The following is a 26773-nucleotide window of genomic DNA, read 5'->3' on the forward strand; positions in this document are numbered from 1 at the left end:
AGGGGAAGATGTGATTGCAAGGAGAGTTTCGTGAGATGAAGGAGTCTAAGATAAGAAGCTCTACCGATGATTGGTGATGAGAATTCAGCACCGTGAGTAACAGTTAAACCCAGCTTTTGAAAGATATGAGCTCCGACATCATGTGCACATTTAGACTGGTTTAACTGTAATGGGCCCTTATATTTTTTCTTTTCTTTCACTTACAATCTTTTTTATGAAGTTGAAATGAGTAAATATACTTCTTTATAACTTCATGCTGTATATGATCTGTTATTCCTTGCTGACTGATAATTGTACATGGGCTATATTCACAAGGCATTTGCTCAATCGAGGTTCCATTGATCAGAACATCCCAACTTTCCTGTTTTGTTGAACCCCAAATCATACTGGCCCTAGATGTATATTGTTTATGCAAGGTGGCCTTCTCACCACTGAGCTACGAGGCTGTCAGCAGAGTTTGCTATCACGCCGAGTCTGCTATCACGCCGAGTCTGCCTATGAGCTCAGAGAGGAGGTTACATCAGCAAGTAAATCATTTTGTTCTCCTTCACACTTGTCAACTGAAGCATGACAATAAACCATCTGGAATCCTGAAAAGTCTGGTTATAGATTCACCCGCCCAATCTCGGACACAACCCTCCACACCATCAAAGCCATATTGAAGAGGTTGTGCCTAAGGACTCTTACAGTGCGGGACACTCTCCCTTCTTATCACTCCCATCAGAGAGGAGGTACAGGAGCCTGAAGACCCACATTCAATGATTTCAAAATAGCTTCTTCCCATCCACCATCAGAATTCAAATGGTTCAATTTAATATCAGTGAATGTATACAATATACAACTTGAAATTCTTACTCTTCACAGAGACAGACAATGAATATCTGAACACTACCTGATTACTCCTTCTTCACAAAAAATAATTTTATTATTTATATTAACAGTACCAGAGTCCTAGGTCTTGGGCAAGGTTTGTAGACTCTGTAGTTCACGTTAAGACACGTTTCTAGTTTTTGGTCACTCCTCTTATTACTGTATTGCTATTTTGTGTGATTTTGAATCAGGGTGACATGCAGATAACGAATGCTGAGCAGAACTGAATGTGCCTGGACTCTTTCGTAGAAACATTGAAAACCTACAGCACAATACAGGCCCTTCGTCCACAAAGCTGTGCTGAACATGTCCTTACCTGAGAAATTACCTAGGGTTACCCATAGCCCTCTATTTTTCTGAGCTCCATGTACCTGTCCAGGAGTCTCTTAAAAGACCCTATCGTATCCACCTCCACCACTGTCACCGGCAGCCCATTCCACACACTCACCATAAAAACCTTACCCCTGACATCTCCTCTGCACCTTCTTCCAAGCACCTTAAAACACCTTCGATTTGGTGTTTTATATTCTGTTCTCCACGCTCGAACTTTTGGTTACCACTTGTGCAGGTGGTTTTTGTTTTGCATGTGGGGGATGTGTATGTTTAATGTTTATTCTTTGAACGGGTTCCATGGTGTTTGTTGTTTCATGACTGTCTGTGGGAAGACGAATCTCAGGGTTGTATACTGCATACATACTTTGATAATAAATGTACTTTGGATCTTTGAACTTTTTATCTGCTGTCACAAAACAATAAAAAACAGTCTGAAATTTGAATTAGGCCATTGTTTTTCTATCACTATATTAATAAAGACTGATCAGCACCTCGATTTAGAACCTTAAAGAGATTTGGCACTTCACCAAATACTGCAACACACTTCTACAAATGCACTGTTGAATCCTGACTGGTTAAATCCTTGCATTGTGAGGTATTTTTAAAGCACAGGAGTATAAGGAGCTGCAGCCGGGATTGTGGATGCATGGGCACAGCCTGGTCAGTCATGGGCACAGCCCGGTGAGACATTGTCACAACCCGGTGAGTCATGGTCACAGCCCGGTGAGTCATTGTCACAGCCCGGTCAGTCATGGGCACAGCCCGGTCAGTCATTGTCACAGCCCGGTCAGTCATTGTCACAGCCCAGTCAGTCATGGGCACAGCCCGGTGAGTCATTGTCACAGCCCGGTGAGTCATGGTCACAGCCCGGTGAGTCATTGTCACAGCCCGGTCAGTCATTGTCACAGCCCGGTCAGTCATTGTCACAGCCCGGTGAGTCATTGTCACAGCCCGGTCAGTCATGGGCACAGCCCGGTCAGTCATGGGCACAGCCCGGTCAGTCATTGTCACAGCCCGGTGAGTCATTGTCACAGCCCGGTCAGTCATTGTCACAACCCGGTCACTCATGGGCACAGCCCGGTCAGTCATTGTCACAGCCCGGTGAGTCATGGGCACAGCCCGGTCAGTCATTGTCACAGCCCGGTCTGTCATTGTCACAGCCCGGTGAGTCATTGTCACAGCCCGGTGAGTCATTGTCACAGCCCGGTCAGTCATTGTCACAGCCCGGTCACTCATGGGCACAGCCCGGTCAGTCATTGTCACAGCCCGGTCACTCATGGGCAAAGCCCGGTCAGTCATGGGCACAGCCCGGTCAGTCATTGTCACAGCCCGGTCAGTCATTGTCACAGCCCGGTGAGTCATTGTCACAGCCCGGTGAGTCATGGGCACAGCCCGGACAGTCATGGGCACAGCCCGGTGAGTCATTGTCACAGCCCGGTCAGTCATGGGCACAGCCCGGTGAGTCATTGTCACAGCCCGGTGAGTCATTGTCACAGCCCGGTGAGTCATTGTCACAGCCCGGTCAGTCATTGTCACAGCCCGGTGAGTCATTGTCACAGCCCGGTGAGTCATGGGCACAGCCCGGTGAGTCATGGGCACAGCCCGGTCAGTCATTGTCACAGCCCGTTCAGTCATTGTCACAGCCCGGTCAGTCATTGTCACAGCCCGGTCAGTCATTGTCACAGCCCGGTCAGTCATGGGCACAGCCCGGTGAGTCATGGGCACAGCCCGGTCAGTCATTGTCACAGCCCGGTCAGTCATGGGCACAGCCCGGTCAGTCATGGGCACAGCCCGGTCAGTCATTGTCACAGCCCAGTCAGTCATGGGCACAGCCCGGTGAGTCATTGTCACAGCCCGGTCAGTCATGGGCACAGCCCGGTGAGTCATTGTCACAGCCCGGTGAGTCATTGTCACAGCCCGGTCAGTCATTGTCACAGCCCGGTCAGTCATTGTCACAGCCCGGTCAGTCATGGGCACAGCCCGGTCAGTCATTGTCACAGCCCGGTCAGTCATTGTCACAGCCCGGTCAGTCATTGTCACAGCCCGGTCAGTCATTGTCACAGCCCGGTCTGTCATTGTCACAGCCCGGTCAGTCATGGGCACAGCCCGGTCAGTCATTGTCACAGCCCGGTGAGTCATGGGCACAGCCCGGTGAGTCATTGTCACAGCCCGGTCAGTCATGGGCACAGCCCGGTCAGTCATTGTCACAGCCCGGTCTGTCATTGTCACAGCCCGGTCAGTCATGGGCACAGCCCGGTGAGTCATTGTCACAGCCCGGTCAGTCATTGTCACAGCCCGGTCTGTCATTGTCACAGCCCGGTGAGTCATTGTCACAGCCCGGTCAGTCATTGTCACAGCCCGGTCAGTCATTGTCACAGCCCGGTCAGTCATTGTCACAGCCTGGTCTGTCATTGTCACAGCCCGGTCAGTCATTGTCACAGCCCGGTCAGTCATTGTCACAGCCTGGTCTGTCATTGTCACAGCCCGGTCAGTCATTGTCACAGCCCGGTCAGTCATTGTCACAGCCTGGTCTGTCATTGTCACAGCCCGGTCAGTCATTGTCACAGCCCGGTGAGTCATTGTCACAGCCCGGTCAGTCATTGTCACAGCCCGGTCAGTCATTGTCACAGCCCGGTCAGTCATGGGCACAGCCCGGTCAGTCATGGGCACAACCCGGTGAGTCATTGTCACAGCCCAGTGAGTCATTGTCACAGCCCGGTCAGTCATTGTCACAGCCCGGTGAGTCATTGTCACAGCCCGGTCAGTCATGGGCACAGCCCGGTCAGTCATGGGCACAGCCCGGTCAGTCATGGGCACAGCCCTTCCCACTATTGACAGCATCAGGAAGGTCACATCTATCATCAGGGATCTCATCTTCCCACAGCTACCAACAGGCAGGAGGTACAGAAGCCTTAAGTCCTACACCACCAGTTTCAGGAACAGCTACTCCCTTCTGTTCATATGTTAAGCTGATGCACTTAACATTCTCTGTGTCAAAAGCCTACTTTGGACATCTCCCCAATACACCCCTCCAATCACCTTAAAGTTATGCCCCCTCGTATTAGCCAAAATCACACCCTCCCTATAACAGAGTAACCAAAAATGAACAAAGTGCTCCAAATCTGGCCTCATCGATGTCCTGTATGATTGCTACATAATCTCCCAACTTCGCCACTATGCCAAGGTAGCACAGTGGTTAGCACGACGTTATTACAGCATGGGGCGTTCCAGAGTTGGGAGTTCAATTCCAGCACCATTCCGTAAGGAGTCTCTGTATGTCCTTCCCATGGATTGCCTGGGTTTTCCCTGGGTGTTCCAGTTTCCTCCCGCTGTCCAAAGACGTACCGGGTAGGTCAATCAGTCATTGGAAATTGTCCCGTGATTAAGTTAAAGTTAGTGGGGGGTTGTGGGGTTGCTGGAACAGCATGGCTCGAAGGGTCAGAAGGGCCTACTCCTCACTATGTCACAAACAAACAGGTAGATAAATAAATAAACATATGAAGAGGCAGAGAATACTTCAGCAGAACAGTTATGTCGAACTTCTCTAAAATATTAGATCTGCCCCAACTGGGGGAGGGTGTCCTGAATCAAAGGAGCATAGTAGTTTGGTTAGGATAATGGTTTACAGTGGCAATGATTTGGTTCAATTCTTGCCGATGTTAGTAAGGGATTTATAGGTTCTCTCTGTGACGGAGTGAGTTTCCTCTCGGTGTTCCGGCTTCCACATTCCAAAGACGTACAGGTTAGGGTAAGTAAGTTGTGGGCATGCTCCACTGGTGCCTGAAGACATCTCCAGCCTGCTCCCACCACACCCTTGGACTGTGTTGACCGTTGATACAAATGATGAATTTCACTCCGTTTCAAACAGCCAAATTCTATGTTTTATAACCTGAAAGCATCACCACCCAGCACAAGGACAGCTTCTATCCCACTGTTATAGAACCATCGAATGGGTCCCAAGTACGGTAAGTCAGACTCTTGCCCTCACAATCTACCACATGATGATCTTGCACCTTATTATCTACTTTCTCTTTAACTGTAGCACTCTATTCTGCATTCTGTTATTGTCTTCCCTTCTGCTACCACAGTGCAATGTTGTAATGAATTGATCTGCATATAAGACAAGGTTTTCACTGTAGCTTGGTGCTTGTAACAATTAGAAACCAATTAGATTTAGTAACAACAAACACAAGAGATTCTGCAGATGCTAGAAATCTTGAGCATCACACGGAAAAAGATGAATGGCCTTGATAGCGTGCATGTGGAGAGGATGTTTCCTATGGTGGGAGAGTTTAAGAGAGATGCCCATTTAGAACAAGAGATGAGGGGGAATTCTTTAGCCAGAAGTGTGGTGAATCTGTGGAATTCTTTGCCACAGACAGCTGTGGAGGCCAAATCCTTACGTATATTTAAGGCAAAGATTGATAGATTCTTGATCAGTCCGGGGCATGAATACATACAGGGGGAACACAGGAGCCTGGAGGTGAGAGGAAAATTGGATCAGCCATGATGAAATGGTGGAGCAGACTCAATGGGCCAAATGGCCTAATTCTGCTTCAATATCTTATGGTCTTTGGTCTTCAAATACTGGAGGAACTTAGTGTCTGACAGTGTCCATGGAGAGGAAAAATCAGTCGATTTTTCAGGTCATCAGGACTGGAAATAAAAAAAGCAGAAGTCAAAGTAAGATGGTGGGGATGGGGGGTGGGGGAAGCATACAGGCTGGCAGGTGGTAGTTGGGCCTGAAGAAGGGTCTCGGCTTGAAACATCGACTGTTTGCTCTTTTCTATAGATGCTGCCTGGCCTGCTGAGTTCCTTCAGCATTTTGTTTGTGTTGCAGGTGATAGGTGAGAGCCGGTGAGGGGGAATGTGGTTGGGTGGAGGAGGGGAGATGATGTGAGAAACTGAGAACTGGTGGGTAGAAGAGGTAAAGGGCTGAAGATGAACAAATCTGATAGGAGAGGACCATGGGAGAAAGGGAACCAGAGGGAGATGAAGTGGGGAGGTAAGAAGAAGGATTGAGAGGGGAGACAGAATGGGGAATGATAAAAGAGGGAAGTGAGGGGTAAAATTACCAGAAGATGGAGAAATCCATGTTCATACCATCAGGCTGGAGGTTACCCAGAAGGAATATGAGGTGTTGCTCCTCCAACCTGAGTGCTGCCTCATCATGGCAGTAGAGGAAGTCAAGGGCAGACATGAATGTGGAACCCAGAAAGTCCCTCCAGGTGAAGCAGAGTTCGAGGGAACTCCCAGTAGGATCTTCTCTGCTTTGAAGAAACCCGGAACAGATTGAGTGGCCTCTTTGCCGAGCATCTGTTTTTAGTGTGTACTCTGTGCATTGACCACTGATAGTCCAACAGGCATTGTCCACATGTGACTCCATTACTCTGGCTCATTGGCTCTTAATAGTTGTCACGAATGTCCATCATCACCCACAGCCCAATTACAAACTAGGAAAAGCTAACATTCCAACATCTAGACTGCAGATGCTATGTGAGGAACCATAAATCCATAAGACATAGAGTCATACAGCACTCCAGCACAGAAGTAGGCTCTTTGGCCCATCTAGTCCATGCCAAACTGTTATTCTGCCTATTCCTATTGACCTGCACCCAGATCATAGCCCTCTATACTCCATCCGTCCATGTACCTATCCAAATTTCTCTTGCATCCACTACTTGCTCTGACAGCTTGTGGTGGATGTGGGTTCAATTTCATCATTTCAGTGCCCACTGTCTTGGTGTTATCTGCAAATTTGCAGTTTACCATCTTATCGTCCAGATCATTGACATAGATGACAAGCAACAACGGTCCCAGCACCAATCACCGCGGTACTCCGCTAGTCACAGGAGCGGATTTAGGTCATTTGGCCCAATGAGTCTGTCCCCCATTTGATCATGGCCGATTACTTTTTCCTCTCAACCCCATTCTCCTGCCTTCTCCCCATAACGTCTGCTGCTCTTACTAATAAAGAGCTATCAGTCTTCACTTTAAAAATACCCAGTGACTTGCCTTTTGGTTTATTTGACAATGGATTCACTACCCTCTAGCTAAAGAAATTCTTCCTCATTTCCGTTCTAAAGAACGCCCCTCTATTGTCCTTTCTGAGGCATTCCCCCATTCTATGATGATATTGAGAGGATCTAGAAGGCAGGTGTGGCAAAGTGACACTGGCTGGGACGTTAAAGCTTGGTCGATGCCTCATTCCTTACCCAGGACATAAATCTCCCGATTGAGGACAGCGGTACTGAAGCGATATTTGGAGAACTGCATGGGTCCACATTCTGTCCACTTGTCCCTCCTTGGGTCATAGCGGAACATTCTGTTGCTGAGCCAGTCGGGTTCATCGTCAGGGAGGTCCATCTGCAGAGCAGAAAGCACGGCAAGGCGGAAGCCCGAAGGGGCTAGCGTCACAGGAAGGCTCACCAAACCGCCAACCAACGCGGACCGTCCGCCCCGCGAGGGTAAGTAAACACACTCATCAATGTCATGCAGAAGATGCTGGAAGGAACTCAGTGGGCCAGGCAACATCTATGGAGGTATCTACAAGGCCACTCTCAGGATGGAGGAGCAACATCTCATATTCTGATGGCATGAGCACCGATTTCTATAACCTCCAGTTATTTCTTCCCCCTTCCATCTTCTCTTATTTTTCTGTTCTCCATTCTGGCTCCCCTCATTCCCTTTCTCTTCTCCTTGCCCGTGTATCACCTCCCCCAATGCCCCTCTTCCTTTCCTTTCTCCCATGGTCCACTCACCTTCCCTATCAGAATCATTCTCTTCCTGCCCTTTACCTCTTTCACCCATCACCTCCCAGCTTCCCACTTCACCCTCTCCCCAACTCACCTGACTTCCCCTTCACCTGATCTCACCTATCACCTGCCAGCTTGAATCTCTTCCCACCCCTCGACTTCATATTCTGGCTTCTTATTCCTTTCTATCCAGTCGTGTTAAAGGGCCGCGGCCTGAAACGGCGACAGTTTATTCCTCTCCAAAGATGCTGTCTGACCTGCAGAGTTACTCGAGGACTTTGTGTGTGTTTTGCTCTCGATTTCTAGCCTCTGCAGAATCTCTTGTGTTTATAATCAGTGTAGGGTAGTGGCCATTTGATGTTATGGGTTAAGACCTTTCATCTGAAGTGGAAAATAGAGGGTAGAGATGGCCATTGTAAACAGGTGGAGGGAAAGGGTGAGGCCAAGCTCAAAGTTGAGTTTGCCATCTGCAGAAGTCCCTGTGGCTACAGGTGCCATGAAAATCTTTCCGTAACATCACAAGCACAGAGCATTAGAGCAGGGGCTACGTGTATGATCATGCACTTTGGAAGAACAAATAAAGGATTAGACTATTTTCTGAGAAAATTCAGAAACCAGAAGTGCAAAGGGTCTTGGGAGAGCTCGTGCAATATTTCCCTGAAGTTTAACTTGCAGATGCAATGTTAGCATTCATTTCGAGAGGACTAAAATATAAAAGCAAGGATGTACTTCTGGGACTTTTTAAGGTGGTGGTCAGACCACATTTGTAATACACTGAGCAGTTTTGGGCCCCTTATCTAAGAAAGAATGTGCTGGCATTGGAGAGAGAGTCCAGAGGAGGTTCACAAGAATTATCCTGGAAGTGAAAGGGTTAACATATGAGGAGTGTACGAGGGCTCTGGGCCTGTACTCACTGGAGTTTAGAAGGATGAGGGTGGATCTCATTGAAACCTTCTGATTATTGAAAGGCCTAGACAGAGTGGACATGGAGAGAATGTTTCCTGTAGAGGGAGAATCAATGACCAGAGGGCACAGTCTCAAAATACAAGGGTGTTCCTTTAGACCAAAGATGAAGAAGAATTTCTTTAGCCAGAGGGTGATGAATCCGTGGAATTCACTGCCACAGATGGCTGTGGAGGCCAAGTCATCGGGTATATTTAATAGGTTCTTAATTAGTGAGGGCATCAAAGGTTATGGGCAGGAGAATGGTGTTGAGAAGGAAAATAAATCGACCATGATGGAATGGTGAAGCAGACTCGATGGGCTGAATGGCCTAATTCTGCTCCTATGTCTTACAGTCTTAAGGTTTACAAAGGGATATGTGGATCTGGGTGAGGCAGATGGAGGACATTACTATTTTTGCTCTTTCTTCCTCTACCCTTCCTCCTCCTCTTCATACTTGTACCTTTCCTCTATCTTTCACTTCCGATATCTCAACATTTGAGACCCTTGCTGCAGTTAACAGTGCTGATGCAGGGTTTTAACCCAACATGTCAACAATCCCTTTCTCCTCGACAGATGCTGCTTCACTATCTGAGTTCCTTCAGCAGGTCTTTGATAGCTCCTGGTAAAATCACAGCAAGCAAAGGCATTCAGCATATCTATATCAGCTCTGACAGCTCCCAGACAGCAGGGATGGTGAACCATTTTAAGAGTGTGTGCCTAGATTGGTGATAACCTTCTAAGAAAATCCTTTCATGTGTCATGGTAATTTTGAACAGATATTATCATTCATTAATGAATTAGTAACAATAATTATTTCTCTTAAAGAAAAAGGATGTCTTGTTCCTTTCTAAAGTTCAAAGTTCAAAGTAAATTTATTACCAAAGTACATATAGTACAGTGCAAAAGTCTTACGCACACACACACACAGATCCTAAGACTTCTGTACAATACTGTAGTAATTTTGTGAATTGCACTGTCCTGCTGGCACAAAAAAAAACAAATCTCATGACATGTGAGTGATGATAAACCTGATTCTGATATGGGTCTCTATTGTGGACTGAGAAAGGAGACAGGAAGAGGGGAATCATGGGAGAAAGGGAGGGTGTGGGAAGCATCATAGAGGCATTTTGTAATGATCAATAAACCAATTCCTTGGAATCAAATGACCTTGCCTGGTGTCTCAGGGCTGGGTGTGTCTGCATCCACGCCAACCCCCGCCCCTGGTACTCCTTCTCTGCCACCTGTCCCACACCCCTCCTGCGGTCCTTCACCCTCACCATCTCAACATCCTTTGCTCCCGCCAGATTTACAAACTTGCTCTCCGCTTCACGTGGACAGACAAAAGTCAAAGGGCCTGTACTGTACTGTAATGATCTATGCTCTATGTGTGTACAGTGCTGTGCAAAAGTCTTAGGTACATATAAATAGCTAGGATGCCTAAGACTTTCGCACAGTACTATATTTGTCAAACTGGAGCACTTCCCTGCTCCCTTCCCACCTTCAGACCACAAACGACCCAAATGAGAATCAGGTTTATCATCAATCACATATGTCATGAAATTCTTTATTTGCGACAGCAGTTCAGAGCAATACATAAAATTACTACAGTACTATGCAAAAGTCTTAGGCACCCTAGCTATACATACATACGCTTAAAACTTTTGCACAGGACTGTATATGTCACCGTATACAATTTTTTGCAGGTATAGTTAATAAATAGAAGAAAAGGAAATAATAATAATAATAAAAAATAAATAAGCATGTCTTCATTGGTTTACTATCAATAAAGTACAACAAGGTCAGATTGAAATAAATGTAGCATGAAATGTGTAATTTCCGTTAACAACCAACACACTTGAGGGTGTGCGGGGGGCAGCCAGCAAGTGCGCCACACATTCTGGCGTCTACATAGCATGTCTGCGACGCTCAGCAAAACAACACAGAACACAACAAGCGACAGAATTTCTCCCCGTCACCTGCCCATCCATGCACATCCACAGTGCTCTAACCTCAAGATAGTCTGCTTTGGGCTCCAGCATCCAGTGAACTGGTTCAAAAATTACAACCTGTTAAGTAATGATTATTATTTGAAGAATCGAGGGGCAGCACTGCATGCTGTGTGCCAGCGAAATGATTGTGCCTGCCACCTTGGGTACGCATGCCACAGGTTCGCCACCTTGAGGATTTGCATGCACAGCTCTGCAAGCAACTTAACCTGAGGTGTCCATCCGCCCATCACATAGATATGGTTGCCCATGGTGACCGTTCCGTGACACGCCAAAGGCAAGGGTAACGGTGCAACACTCCTCCACTGGTCTGTCTCCAGGACGTACTTGTCCACACAGTTTGTGATCATGTACCTATTCTTCAACTTCATCTGGCCCCCGATGAGGTACAGATTCCCTTGGATCGTGCCCACACTGTAGAGCTCTCGGAAGGGTGCAGTGCAAAGCTTCTCCCAGTACTGGCTTCCACGAACGTGGTACCTGAATGGTGTGCAATAGATGACCATTAACAGTCATTCCTAAAATAGTTAACCCTATTCACTTGACTAAGTGCTCCACCATGGGCACCAGGCTCTGTGGCATCGAGGACGTCTTCAAAAGTCAGTGCCTCAAAAAGGTGGCATCCATCATTAAGGACTCCAATCACCTAGGACATGCCCCCTTCTCATTAGTACCAAGGAGGAGGTACAGGAGACTGAAGACATGGGCGCATAGCTTTAGGAACAGCTTCTTCCCCTCCACCATCAGATTTCTGAACGGTCTGAAAATAATGAATTCTATTGCACCATTTGGCCTCTTTCTGCATAAACCAATAAGTAGTATTTACATATAAATACTATACTAAAATATATCTTTATGTTTTATATATAGTGTCATTTTATGTACATACAATCAGTCTATGTATATAAACTAATCTTATGAATATACAGTTCAACTCGCTGCTCCATAAGGTTAACTTGTCTCTGCGCTGAACATAGGCCTTAGCCTATAACGAAAGGGCTTCTAGATCACTGCAGTAATGGACTGGCTTTGTGGCTGTGGACTCACTTTCATGAATTTCAGTTCAAAACGCTACTTTGCTTACTGTTATTGTTTGCACGATTTGTTTTCTTTCTCTGCACCTTTGGTGTTTGATGGTCTTTTTTATGGGTTCTGTTGGGTTTCTTTGTTTCGTGGCTGCCTGTTTGGAGATGAATCTCAAAGGTTGTATAAAGTACGGTATACATACTTTGATAGTAAATGTACTTTGAACTCAACAGTTACTTGTACGTTGTGTTTTATAGGATTGTTTTTACATTTATATGTATTGTGTTTCTAATTGTGTTGCTTATACTTTTTGTTTAAAGCTGTATGGATTTGGAAAACAATCATTCGGTTTTCCTTTACATTCACGTACTAAAGCAGGGCAATAAACAGTCTTGAGTCTTGACTATTTTCCTTGATGCAATTTCTAGTATATTTTATGCACTATACTGCACTGCTGCCACAAAACAACAACTGTCAGTGATAACAAACCTGATTCTCATTCTCATTCTGTAATTCTGGCGATGGAACAATTATTCCACCATTAGCAATTGAAGGGATTGTTAGAAAGTGCTTGTGGATGGATCTCAGCAGGTCAGGCAGCATCTACGCAGGAAAATGAATAGTTGGCATTTCAGACTGATACTCTTCACAGATCCAGGAATCCATCATTGTGTCATATAACAATCACAGCACGGAAACAGGTCATAGAACACCTCAGCAAAGAAGCAGGCCATTCTGCCCATCTAGTCTGATCTGCCTAGAACCATCTACCTGCACCTGGACCATATCTCTCAAACCCCTCCCATCCATGTACATAACCAAACTAACGTGAACTTGTGTGCAGTTCAGCTAGCCCAGCTACAGGAAAGATGTGATTAAGCCAGAGAGGCTGGAGAAAGGATTCATGAGGATGTTGTCTGGATTGGAGAGCTTGAGTTAAAAGGAGATCTGAATAGTCTGAGGCTGTTTTTCCAAAAGTGAAAGAAGCTGAGGGGTGACCTTACAGAAGTTTACAAAATCATTTCAGAGTCCTAGGGGAATCTAAAACTAAAGGACACAGGTTCAAGGTGAGAAGGGAAAGACTTAAAAGAGGATCTGAAAGGCAGGTTTTCCCCACAAAGACTGGTGAGTGTATGCCTTGGGCTCCCTGAGGAAGTGGTAGAGATGGGTACAATTACAATGTTTAATAATCATGGGAGGAAATGCTTAGAAGAAAACGAACTGCTCAGGATATCACTGAGACCCAACTATTGGACCCAGAAACAACCTACAACTCTCGATGCCTATGGCACACTCACAACATCATTAAAAGACTTCATTCCTTGGAATGTAGAAGATTGACAGAAGATTTAATAGAGGTATACAAAGTTATGAGGGGTATAGACAGGGTAAATGCAAGCTGGCATTTTCCACTGAGTTTGGGTGAGACTACAACCAAAGGTCATGGGTTAAGGGTGAAAGGTGAAAGGTTTAAGGGGAACATGAGGGGAAACTTCTACACCCAGAAGAAGTGAGAGTGTGGAATGAGCTGCCTGCGCATGTGGTACATGTAAGCTCGATTTCAATGTTTAAGGGAGGTTTAGATAGGTACATAGATGGTAGGGATGTGGAGGGCTATGGTCCTGGTGTAGGTCAATAGGAATAGGCATATTAAATGGTTCAGCATGGACTATATGGGCCAAGGGGTCTGTTTCTGTGCTGTACTTTTCTATGAATCAATGACTGTAAAGACCCATCCCATCCCGGACCCTATCTGTTCAATCTCCTGCCATCTGGTAGGAGATTTAGAAACATCTTAGCCAAGACAGAAAGACTGAAAAACAGCTTCTTCCCGAGGGCTGTTGTGCAGCTGAATAATACTACACCCCGGCTTGCCAATGGCCTTTCCTGTTATGGACTATCAAAGCCACTTGTTGCATGTAAATATGGGATTTTAAGCCATACCGCATGCATTGTAAATATCTGTTTTGCTCGGACTGGAGTGGCACTGCAACCTCAGTGTCCAGATCAACAACAATAAAGTTCAATTGCATTCTATTCTATTTATGGGCCAGATGAAGGCAAGTGGGACTAGCACGTTAGTCAGCATGGGCTAGATGGGTCGAAGATCCTGTTTCTATACTGCACACCTCTATGAATTGAACAACCATTTTAGTTAGGCTCCCCCACCGCTCTCTTATCTATTACCTCAGTCACCGCACTGCAAACACTTTAAACCACTTTTTATAAAGTTGTTTACATTGTAAATACATGTTGGTATTTATGTATTTATGCACATTTTATTCCCTACTCCATAGCTCCTTGAAAGGTCGATAAGGTGGTTAAGAAGGCTTGTGGAATGCTTGCTTTTATTAGTCATGGCATTGAATTCAAAAGTCAAGAGGTTATGTTGCAACTTCATAAAACTCTGGTTAGGCCACATCTGGAGTACTGCGCACAGTTCTTGTCGCCACACTACAGGAAGGATGTCAAGGCTTTGAAGAGGGTGCAGAAGTGGTTTAGCAGCATACCGACTGGTTTAGAAGGCATGTGCTATCTCGAGAGGCTGCATAAACTCTGAAGTGGCGGAGGGGAGATCTGATGGAGGTTTGTAAGATTCTCAGAGGAATAGACAGAGTAGGCAAGGTATACCTGTTTCCCAGGGTTGAGATGGGCATGCATTGAAGGTGAGAGGGGGTAGGTTCAAAGGGGATGGAAGGGTTGAGTTTTTCACTGTGGTGGATGCCTGGAATGCACTGCCTAGTACAGTGGGAGAGGCAAATACGTTAGAGGCTTTTAAGAGACGTTTAGAAAGGCACAGGAATATGAGGAAGATGGAGAGATATGGACATTGTGTAGGAGGAGGGGTTAGGTTTTGGGGTTTTGATTTACTTTTTATCTGGTCCAGCACAACATTGTGGGCTGAAGGGCCTGTTCCTGTGCTGTACTCTTCTCTATTCTATGTTCATATTTTAAACTAAGTCTTGAACGGTTTCCCCAGTGTGAACAGCAGAGAAACAGGTCCTTTAGCTCAGTGGTGTACAACGGTGCCTGTTCTCCACTCAGCCTTTGTTCTACCCAACCTGTCAGTATAATCTTTCTCCCTCGTGTTTACCCAGCTTCCCTTTAAATGATTCCATCTGCTCAATCTCTTCCTGACCATAGAAGCATAAACATTTCCTCCCGAATTCCATCCTAAATTCATTACGTGACCCATAGGTCTACAGTCCGTCAGCCACCATCTGTGGATTCCACCACAAGCAGAATCAAATCTATTTTTACGCTGACAAAACCACTCTGAATTTTAAAGACTTCTCACAGGGCGATTACTCAGCCTTCCTTTTCCCGACCCCCAACTGCATAAATCTTTCCAAATAATCATACACGCTCAGGTTTGGTGCAATGTTAGGTTTAATTTGGGCCCCCTCCACTGCCTCCATGTATCATACATAATAAGAATAATAGAACTGTCTCCAGCAGTGGTCTAGAGGAGATGCAAACAGATTTTCTGTAGCTTTGTAATCATATTCCTTTGGAAATTGATCAAGATGTGTCTGAAGATATATGGTGTACAACCCATGTTCTCAATATTATTCATTACTTATTTAGTTTTTATAATTGTTGTATTTGCACAGTTTATTTTCTTTGGTACAGTGCTTGTCCGTGTATCTTTGTGTGTAGTTTTCATGGATTCTATTGCATTTCTTTACATCTGCTGTGAATGCCCACAAGAAAATGGAAATCAGAGTAGTATAAGGGTAACATATAGTGTTCTGTACGTACTTTGATCATTTCAGGCCGATGAGGCTCGTCAGCTGTGGTTGGGAGCTCAACTAGGAGAAGGAAAACTCTGATCTCAAACCTTTGCTGCCTAGTGGCTATACCCATATACCTTTCCTGGGAAGGGCTTTCGGAGTAAACTCCGAGGGAAAAATCTGGAGCTGGAGTCCCCAAGGCAGTCCAATGTTGAGTTCAACGCTGACTGACAACTCCCACGATGCCACTGGTGCCAAACCATAACTCTCTCTGCCGTTTCTTTGGATCGATCAGAGGCATGGTGGGGTGGGGGGCAATGGCTTGCTCTCCATCTTGTACTGCCCAGGCTTGCGTATCTCGACAGCTCGGACGCAACATCCGTGGTCAATCTAGACCCATGAAAGCCTCACTCACTTTGATAATAAATTTACTTTGAAAAACAAGTTCAAGTACAAGATCGGAACAGACCAGGGCTCTTTAACAACAACACTGAGCATCTCTAAACTAAGACAAGGGGTAGTGTAGAGAGAATCTTGAATTTATTTATTTATTATTAGGGTTTATTCCTGTATTTGCACAGTTTGTATCTTTTGCACGTTGGTTGTTTGTCCGTCTGTGTGTTTCACTGATTCCATTGTGTACCTTTGTTCCTTGAATGTTTGCAAGAATACAAATCTCAGGGTTGTGTATGTATACGTACTTTGATAATAAATTTACTTTGAACTTTGAATAAATCTCACTTCATTTTTTTCTTAGCAACACACACAAAATGCTGGAGGAACTCAACAAGTCAGGCAGCATCTATGTGGAAAAGAATAAACAGTCGACGTTTCTGGCCAAGACCCTTCTTCAGGAAGGGGGAAGATAAAATGGTGGGGAGGGGAAGGAGGATAGCTAGAAAGTGATAGGTGAAGCCAGGTGGGTAGGAAAGATAAAGGGCTGGAGAGGAAGGAATCTGACAGGAGTGGAGAGTGGAGAATAAGAGAAGGGGAAGGAGGAGGGGACTCAGGGGGAGGTGATAGGCAAGTGAGAAGAAGTAAGAGGCCAGAGTGGGAAATAGAAGAAGAAGGGAGGGGTTGGAATTTTTTCCCAACCGAAAGGAGAAATCGATATTCATGCCATCAGGTTGGAGGCTACTCAGATGGAATACAAGGTGCTGGTCCTCCATCCTCCTCCATCATGGCACAAGAGGAGATCATGGACTGACATTTAGAACAGGAATGTGAATCAGGAATGAAAATGCTTGGCCGCCGGGCAGTTCTGCTTTCAGTGGACGGAGCGGAGCTGTTTTTCTCATTGCATTCTTTAACATATATTACTTCTTTTAATGATGCAGCTGTTTCAGTTCAGCGTGACCCCAATGACCCTCAACAATTCTCACAGATGTACCATAGAGAGCATCCTATAGATACAGCAACTGCTCTGCCTGTGTCTGTAAGAAACTGCAGAGAGTTGTAGACACAGCACATCACAGAAACCTGCCTCCCCTCCATGGACTCTGTCTATACTTCTCACTGCCTTAGTAAGAGAGCATTATTATTATAGGCATCTGTTAGTCTCGAGAGACCATGGATTTGCACCTTGGAATGGTTTCCAGGGCGCAGGCCTGGGCAGGGTTGTATGGGAGACAGGCAGTTGCCCATGCTGCAAGTCTCCCCTCTCCATGCCACCGATGTTGTCCAAGGGAAGGGCAAAGACCGATACAGCTCGGCACCAGTGTTGTCGCAGAGCAATGTGTTGTTAAGTGCCTTGCTCAAGGACACAACACGCTGCCTTAGCTAAAGCTCGAACTAGCAACCTTCAGATTATTAGACCAACACTTTCACCACTTGGCCACACGCCAACACCAGCATAATTAGAAATGAACACAATTCAGAGGATTCAAACAATGATTCCCCTTCCTACTCTGACTCCTCAGCTTTTTTTCTCCAATCCTGGTGAAGGGTCTTGGCCCAAAATGTCAACTGTACTCTTTGTCATAGATGCTGCCTGGCTGCTGAGTTCCTCCAGCATTTGTGTGTGTTGCCTGGATTTCCAGCATCTGCAGATGTTCTCGTTTGACGAAAGATTCAAAGTACATCTATTATCAAAGTACGTACGCAGTACACAACCCTGAGATTCGTCTTCCCACAGACAGCCACAAAACAAAGAAAACCATGGAACCCGTTCAAAGAATAACATCAACCCCCCCCCCCCCCCCCACACACACACAGAAAACAGATTGCACAAACAGCAACAAGAAAGAACGAGTGAAAACACAGAATATAAAACTCAAAGTTGAGAGTCTGGATTCCGTTCAGCACAGTGTTCATTATCTGCGGGCCGCCCCGATTCAAAGTGGCCCAAAATAGCAGCAGAGAAAGGAGCAGCAGGAGCTACAGTCTGAACCACAAACCAGAGACCCAGGGCTTCGGTACCATCCTCCAACAGCGAGGCAGAGAGAGACCATTTGAATGCAGGGACCTTCCCATGGGAGAGAGAGCGAGGGACCAGCACATGCAGACACCTCCCTCCGGCAGCAACGACTGAAAGGCTGGTGGACATTGCTAAACACTCACTCGCCTTGATGTTTTCAATCTTCCTCGATCACTTAACCGGAGGGATCAGCCAGAAACGGAGTCGATCCGGGGCTCATGCCCCATCTCTAAGCTTTTTGGCCCCGAGGCCACTCGTCTCCCAGAAACTTCTCAGAGACAGCAAAGTACCAGATCACTCAAACGGCCCGAAAACACACCACCAAACTGTAGCTCTCAGGCCCCAACAGAACCAGAATCACTTTTAAAAGAAAAAGAAGACATGAAAAAAAGTGAAAGAAAGAGTTTTGTGGACCATCTGGAAAATGTTGCCTATGGTAGCGTAGTTTTTCTTCCAGGTACTCCAAGTGTGACCTAACCAGAGTTTTACATCCCAAATTTTACATTCAACAGCTGAAACAGGCCCATTGGTCGAAAAAGATGAGGGGCACAGGTGGGGTTAATGGTAGGAAATCAGAATGGTGGAGCAGGTTCTAGGAATATTCTGTACCAACATCTGTTCTATGCCAAGATTCATTCCTTCCTCTCCACCGGCCCCCGTCCCACTGCCCACCACACCTTCGCAAATACTTCGGAAACCTGCAGCATAAGTTTCTCCTTAATTCAGGACAATAACATTCAGAAAATGTTACATGTAAAGATGCACGCAGTTGCAGAAATAATCTTGGGATTAAAGTTTAAGGATTAGCTTTATTTGTCACATGCACAGTGAAACGTGTCATTTGCGTCAATGGCCAACACTGTCTGAGGAAGTGCTGGGGGCACCGAGCACCAGACAGTGGGTGGGGACGGCTGGTTCCTGTAGACGGAAATGTTTTTCCAGCAACAAATGTGTAGCATCCTAGTTATTGGTACTGAGCCAGCCAAGAGCCTGGAAATAATTCATTTGCTCCTGATAACTTCCTCAAGTGGATCTCATAGAAAGTAGAACAATGAATAGATTAAGGATTAAAGATACAGTGAAATGTCAACAATAGTGGTGGGGGCAGCCCGCAAGGGTCTCCATGCTTCCGGCGCCAACATAGCATGCCCACAACTCACTAACGTTAACCCACATGTCTTTGGAATGTGGATGCAACCCATGTGGTCACTCTTAGGGCAGCAGGGTGGGGCAGTGGTTAGCGCATTGCTTCTCAGTGTTGGTGACTGTGATCAGGGTTCAATTCACAATGGAGTGTTATGCTGACGTTGTGAAAGACATGGGTGAGGCCTAATTTGGAGTATTGTGTGCAGTTTTGGCCACCTACCTACTGGAAAGATGTAAATAAGGTTGAAAGACTACAGAGAAAATTTACAAGGATGCTGCAGGTTTGGAGGATCTGAGTTATAAGGAAAGACTGAATAGGTTAGGACTTTATTCCTTGGAATGTAGAAGATTGAGGGGAGAGAGGAATACAAAAGGACTATCAAGAGGTATACAAAATCATGAGGGGTATAGACAGGGTAGATGCAAGTAGGCTTCTTTCCACTGAGGTTGGCTATCGTTACAACCAGAGGTCATGGATTAAAGGTGAAAGGTGAGAAGTTTAAGGGGAACTTGAGCAGAAACTTCTTCACTCAGAGGGAGGCGAGAGTGCGGAACGAGCTGCCAGCGTAAGTAATGAATGTGAGCTTGATTTCAATGTTTAAGAGAAGTTTGGATAGGTACATGGATGGTAGGGGTATAAAAGGCTATGGTCCCAGTGCAGGTCGATGGGAGTAGGCAGTTTAAATGGCTCGGGGTATACTAGAAGGGCTGAAGGGCCAGTTTCCATGCTGTACTTTTCTATGACACTATGCCTTTAATTTCCACCACAGTGTCTCACCTCAGAACAACAGAGGAACAAATTTTTATTCACCCCTTCGTGCAGCCCCTTCACCTGATATCCGGGTGGCTCTTACCCAGCTACCTCCCCTGGTAAAGAAATTCCTCTAGGGTACTCACCTCACTATCTCCACGTCCTTCGTCTTTTGCCTTGATAGTTTCGTCACTCCAGCTTCACCAGTCAAGATAATGTCATTACTCTCTGTCACAACTCCGCTGGAAACATAACCCAAAGTTTCACCGTATCTCGGCGACACAATGTAGTAAGACTTCTTTGTTTTAGGAGCGTAGCAGTAGTTGGCTTCGGTGTAACTGCGATGTCTGGATTTTATCCCTTGGCCATTGACACCAATACAGAGGAGGCAATCAGTGTTCTCCATCCCATAGCGAAGGCTGAGGGGTGGCTGCTGCTCTGCCTTGTGAATGGTTTCTATAGCAACCTGAATCATGTTATAGCATTCCACGTTGCTGAGAAGGACTGTGTTCCTTTTAAGGGTCTCCCTCAAGAAGGTCGGACTTACGAGCACCAACCTTACGTGCTTCAGGAGTTCCACCAGGTGTCCCACCCGTGACCTCCGGTCATGATTAACCCATCGAAGAACCAAATCCAAGATGGTCTCCTCACGAGAAATGTTGAGATCATCAGAGCAGATAAAGGGCAGCAGCTGATGCTCGTCTATATCTAGAACTTCCTCCTGCAGACACACCTCTGCAAAGTGCCGATGAAGGTACTTAGTTGCCTGCTCAGACAGTTCTTCTGCTCCCAGTTGCTTTGCAAAGTAATAGACCCCGAGGCAGTTTGAGGCATCCATGTGATCCAACATGTACTTCTGGCAGGCCAGGAAAATGGCTTCCATCTGGAGGAAGTACGCCATAGTGGCCACTCCTTGGACGTTGGAGTTGGTGAGGCACAGATCGGAACTGTACATGTAGTTTAGGATGGTGGCCACACTCTCTGGCTGCACATCATGCAGCGTGACTTCCCTCTGACTGCACTCTGCCAGGCCGCAGGTGAACATCGCCTTGAAGTAGGGGCTGAACGTGGCCAGCAGGAGCCGATGGCATGGGAACCTGGACCCTTGCGTCACAAGTACCACGTCGGTCAACTCATCGGCGTCTTTCATTCTGTTGATGCAATGTAGCAGCTCCAAGCTGTGTTTGACCTTGACGCTGTTCTCAATGTCCATCACAGCTGCCATCTTCCCCTTCTCTGTTTAAATTTGGCTCTCTAACCAATTGGTGATACTTACAATCGCCGTTATTGAAAGAGTTTTATGGCACCGTGGTTTGTAACCCCATGAAGCCTAATCTTCATTGCCTGAAAACAGAACAGAAAAAATGTGTTGTTCTGAATGTCTCGCTCTCAATGATTCAGCAATAGCTTGTTCCCCTCTGCCATCATGTTCTTGAATGGCCCGTGAACCCATAAACACCACCTCTCATTTTAGAATTTATCTTTTTTAGATACACCTGGCTAATTGGGTGGCAATGGAATTGAGCTCCACTAAAGAATTATCTATTTCTGATCTTCTTGGCTCTGTACTCCCTAGTAGTTTGTCCAGATTAATTGTTAATCCTGTTGTTAGACACACTTTGCGAATATGGGCTCAGTTTAGGAAATTTTATGGTTTCTATGGTTTTTCCTTTTCTAGTCCTATCTTACATAATCACCTTTTTTTACCTACTATGTATGATTCAACATTCCACGATTGGTATAGGAAGGGCATTAGACATTTTGAAGATCCTTTTATTGATAATCGCTTCGCATCTTTTCAACAGCTCTCTGCTAAGTTCAATCTGCCTAATGCTCATTTTTTTAGATATCTCCAAATTAGACACTTTATTAATCCTTTAATTCCTAATTTCCCTGAAATGCCTGAGAAAAATGTTATGGATTTATTTCTTTCTATTAATCCACTGGGTAAAGGTTTAATATCATTTATTCGTGATAAATTAGCATTCTTACGGCGTGCCCCTGTGGATAAAATTAGAATGGCTTGGGAGCATGATTTAAATATCTCTTTATCTGATGATACTTGGGACTCGATTCTCAAATTGGTTAATTCAACCTCTCTTTGTGCTCGCCATTGCCTTTTACAGTTTAAGATCGTTCATAGAGCCCATATGTCTAAATCTAAATTATCTCGATTTTACCCTAATATTAGTCCTCTTTGTGATAAGTGCAAAAGAGGTGAGGCCTCTCTTATTCATATGTACTGGTTCTGTCCTAGCTTAGAGAAATTTTGGAAAGATGTCTTCATAACTTTATCTTATATTCTGAATCACCACTTAGAACTTAACCCTTTAATTGCTTTGTTTGGTTTTTTGGGTGAGACAGATTTACGTTTGAGTTCGACTAAGTGTCGAATATTATCTTTTGCTTCTCTCCTGGCTAGACGTTTAATCCTCCTTAGATGGAGAGATGTTGCACCGCCCACACATGCTCAATGGCTTAACGAGATTATGGCCTGCTTAGACCTTGAAAAAATTCATTATTCAGTTCTTAATTTGGATATAAAGTTCCATAAGGTCTGGGGACCTTTTATTGAGTACTTTCATAACCTTCCTCTTAACTAAGGTTTTTTTTTCGGTCCCTTGCTTTCAGCTCTTTTTTTTGGTAGTAGGCATTAATATCTTCTGTTTTTAAGTGTACTTACAGTTTTGGGGGTTTGAATGTCCTGATTTATATTCTCTATATTGTGTTGTGGTTGGTCTGGAGTTTTTTTTGTTGCGGGGCTTGGGGAGGATACTAATTTTACATGTCTTCAATTTGGGTGCTTTCTCAATTATCTTTTTTGTGTTATATTATTATTGTATGTTTATTTTTGCACTGTATTAATTTTCTTCATTTTGATTTGGGTTTTTTTTTCTATCTGTAGTGATGTAGAAAATGCATTAAAAAACTAATTTTAAAAAAAAAGATACTCCTGGAAGAAATCTGTTCAAGACGGAACTCTGCTGCGTGTGAACGAGCTCCGCTGTGCAGCAAAGGACCAGCAGCAGCTGTGAAAGGGGAGACTGAACAGCCAGAAGTCCCAGCCACTAATCACTTCCACTTGCCTACACTGCCCCAGAATGTGTGGATCCTGGACTGGCCTCTCCAGCCACCCGGGGGATCCAGAAATAGACAATCACTTAGGAGAACATCATACACAACTTGAACTATTACCACTGCCAGGAGTCCCGATGAAGGGTCTTGGCTCGGAACATCGACTGTTTACTCTTTTCCATAGATGTTGCCTGGTCTGCTGAGTTCCTCCAGCACTATTTGTGAGTGGCTTTGATTTCCAGCATCTGCAGATTCTCTCGTTTGTGATTCAACTACTGCCTTACATTTATTTACTAGGATCAGCACATATAATGGGCTGAATGGCCTGACCAGAGCAGCATGGTAGCGTAGCAGCTAGAGTAATACCTTATAGTGCCGGCAGCCAGGGTTCAATCCCCACAGCTGCCTGTAAAGAGTTTGTACGTTCTCCCCGGTTTCCTCCAGGGGCTCAGGTTTCCTTCCACATTTCAAAGACATACCGGTTAAGGCTAGTAAGCTGTGGGCAAGCTACGTTGGTGCTGGAAGCATGGCAATGACAAGGATGTTGCCTGGATTGGGAAGCATGCCTTATGAGAATAGATCATAAGGTTTTATATAATAGGTCAATAGGTTTTCTCCTTGGAGCGAAGGAGGATGAGAGGTGACCTGATAGAGGTGTACAAGATAATGACAGGTATTGATCATGTGGATAGTCAGAGGCTTTTTCCCAGGGCGGAAATGGTTGCCACAAGAGGACACAGGTTTAAGGTGCTGGGGAGTAGATACAGAGGAGATGTCAGGGGTAAGTTTTTTTTAAAACTCAGAGAGTGGTGAGTGTGTGGAATGGGCTGCCGGCAACGGTGGTGGAGGAGGATACGATAGGGTCTTTTAAGAGGCTTTTAGATAGGTACATGGAGCTTAGTAAAATAGAGGGCTTATTTAAAACAGGTAAGCCTAGTAATTTCTGAGGTAGGGACATGTTCGGTACAACTTTGAGGGCTGAAGGTCCTGTATTGCGCTGTAGGTTTTCTATGTTTCTAGTACTAATGGGCTGCTCCCAGCACACCTTCAGACTGTGATGGCCATTGATGCAAAAGCCACATTTCACTGTCTATTTTGATGCACATGTGACAAATAAAGCTAATCTTTAATCTTTCTATGTACAATGACCTACTTGAGGAAGCTATCAGGAGCTTTTATGTCTGGGCTCTTGATTGGCTCAGAACCAACTAGGATGCTCCACATTTGTTGTTGAGAAACATTTCCGGCTGCAGGATTCAATTGTTGACCCTCCCACTGCCTGGTGCTCAGTGTGATGGGCTCTGATCCAGTGTATCGACACAGAACCCAGAGTTTGTGGAGAAGTGCCCATTCTTATACCTCTCAGTGTCTAACCCCACGTCCCCTTCATTAGAGGTGGAAACGGGTAAGGGTGACCAACAGCTGTAAAGGCCAATGGATTACAGAAATATTGATGAACTCCAAGGAGATTCTCAATAGCCTATGCTCCACTGGGAGCTAAGGGCCCAGGACAAGAGCTAACCATTCTTACAAAGTAGCCAAGCCTTCAGAACAAACCCAGCAACGTCATTGGTATGGAACAGGGACTCACTGGATTATCGCTGCATAGGAAGAGACCATTGGGCTCCTCAACTCATGACAACTCTCAGCATGAGAAATCCTTTTAGTTCTCTTCCCAGTCCATATCCCCATAACCTGCAACCTTTTCCTTACTCCAATATCTATCCAATTCCCTTCTCAACGCAATGGCCATATCTGCTGCTAGTTTCAGATTCATTTATTTATCACATGTACATCAAAATATACAGTGAAATGCAGCATTTGTGTTAACCAACAAAAATAGGGACATGCTGGGGGCAGCCCACAAGTGTCACCACACAAAGTTCAAAGTTCAAAATAAATTCATTATCGAAGTATTATGTCACCATATATTACCCTGAGATTCATTTTCTAGTAGGCATTCAAAGTAGAAAAAGAAATACAATAAAATAAATTTAAAAACTCAAACACAAACAAACAATAAGGCAAAATGTACAAATACAATAAAAACAGATAATAAGAATAATAAATAATACTGAGAACTTAAGTTGTAGAATCCTTCAGAGTGAGTCTTCAGGTTGTGGAATCAGTTCAGTGTCAAGCTGTGTGAAGTTGTCCACACTGGTTCAGGAGCCTGATGGTTGAAGGTTATAACTGCTTCTAAATCTGCTGTTGTGGGACCCAAGGCTCCTGCACCCCTTTCCTGATGGCAGCAGTGAAAAGAGAGCATGGCCTGTGGTGATGGGGCTCCTAGATATAGGATTTAACCCTATAATTCTATGAAGTTACCACTGAACCCTGAATAGTCTCTCAGGCAGATTTGATTGATTTATTGATCACATCGAAACATACAGCGAAACGCATGGTTCGCATTAACAATCCAAGGCTGCGCTGGGGCGGCCCGTACATTCTGGTGCCAACATAGCATGACCACAATGTTCAGTAGAATTACAGCAACAACACCAGCCCCTCTCCTCCCATCCATCCATTAACCCGCTCATTCATGCAGTCAGTCCTCCAACCCCAGGAATGGCCACCTCCAGGCCCTCAGCCTCCATTGGACACAAGCACATCGGGCCTCTGTCTTCCCCAGTGGATCTGTAGACCCAGGGCTTCGGCCATTGGCCTTAGCTTCTGGACTCCCGACTGACCCTCAGGCTTCAATCTTCTATATCATAACAACTTGCCGAACCCAACAATCCCCGTTTCTCCACTGATTTACCCTCCTGGTTTAGATTCACTGCCATATTTGCCTTTGCAATAAGACCATCACCTCTTGAAAGCAGTTCTCGTTTAACCAGACACAATAATAAAACTCCTCTATGGAGGTCCCAAATTAACAGTGACCAATGACGTCTCTTCGTATGGTAACGAAATGTTTGCAAATGGATTGCCAAGATCGGAGAACAACTCAACACAACTGGTTCCAAGTCCAGCTGTGAAAGGAGGAGGGTCGGGGATAGGGTTAGCCAACCCCATCCCACGAAAACCTGGTGCTAAAAGCTCCAAAGACCCGATCCATGGGAGAGGAAGGGTACACCAGGGAGATGGGCTACACCTGGGGATAATTTGAAGGACTGGCCCAGGACAGAGGACTCCGATGAGCTGCTGTCAGTGACCTATGGCCCAGCAGGGGTAATGGGCTTAAGATGAAAAGAAGCCACACTACTAACGATTTTTAACCCTCAGTATAAAAACCCTTAACTTTTTGTAAACATAAAGCAGATTTTATGTAAGGACTCACTGTGAATACATTTGGGTATTTATATAAGCCACATGCCTAGCCTTAAAATAGAATCCAGAGATCAACACCACTGCTGACAACTTGCACTGAACACATATAAGGGTTTATTTGACAGAGGCAATTCCCTTTGCACACAGCGAAGCACAGCATTTTAAGGAATTACTTATTACTTACCTCTAATACAACCTCATTAAAATCTTGCTGAGGAGGCAAGGAACTTTGTCAGATCCAATTTACAACCCAGTGGCAGGTGGTTTGAGACCTCAGGGACAGAGAACTTGTTCAGAACTTTGCAATATTATTACATTAAAAACTATAACATTTTACATAGAACTTTGCAATACTTTTGACTAGACATTGCATAGTTCCATAAGAAATAGTACTTTTAAATCCTGATTTTTTTCCTACGGTGATAAGACCATTCTATTTCTGA

General features: G+C 45.2%; 1 protein-coding gene across 1 annotated transcript in view; it reads right to left on the minus strand.

The window, feature by feature from the left end:
* The window catches only part of kbtbd12 (kelch repeat and BTB (POZ) domain containing 12), a 44977-nt gene extending 18204 nt beyond the window's left edge, over positions 1–26773 (minus strand). The window contains exons 1-4 of the mRNA XM_073072002.1: positions 26515–26773; positions 20129–21326; positions 11119–11389; positions 7419–7569 (exon numbers count right to left, since the gene is read on the minus strand). Of these exons, the coding sequence (XP_072928103.1) occupies positions 7419–7569; positions 11119–11389; positions 20129–21207 (1501 nt within the window). The 5' untranslated portion in view covers positions 21208–21326; positions 26515–26773. The remainder of the gene's footprint in view (positions 1–7418; positions 7570–11118; positions 11390–20128; positions 21327–26514) is intronic.

The sequence above is a fragment of the Hemitrygon akajei genome, chromosome 19, assembly GCF_048418815.1.
Source record: "Hemitrygon akajei chromosome 19, sHemAka1.3, whole genome shotgun sequence".
Taxonomy (NCBI): domain Eukaryota; kingdom Metazoa; phylum Chordata; class Chondrichthyes; order Myliobatiformes; family Dasyatidae; genus Hemitrygon; species Hemitrygon akajei.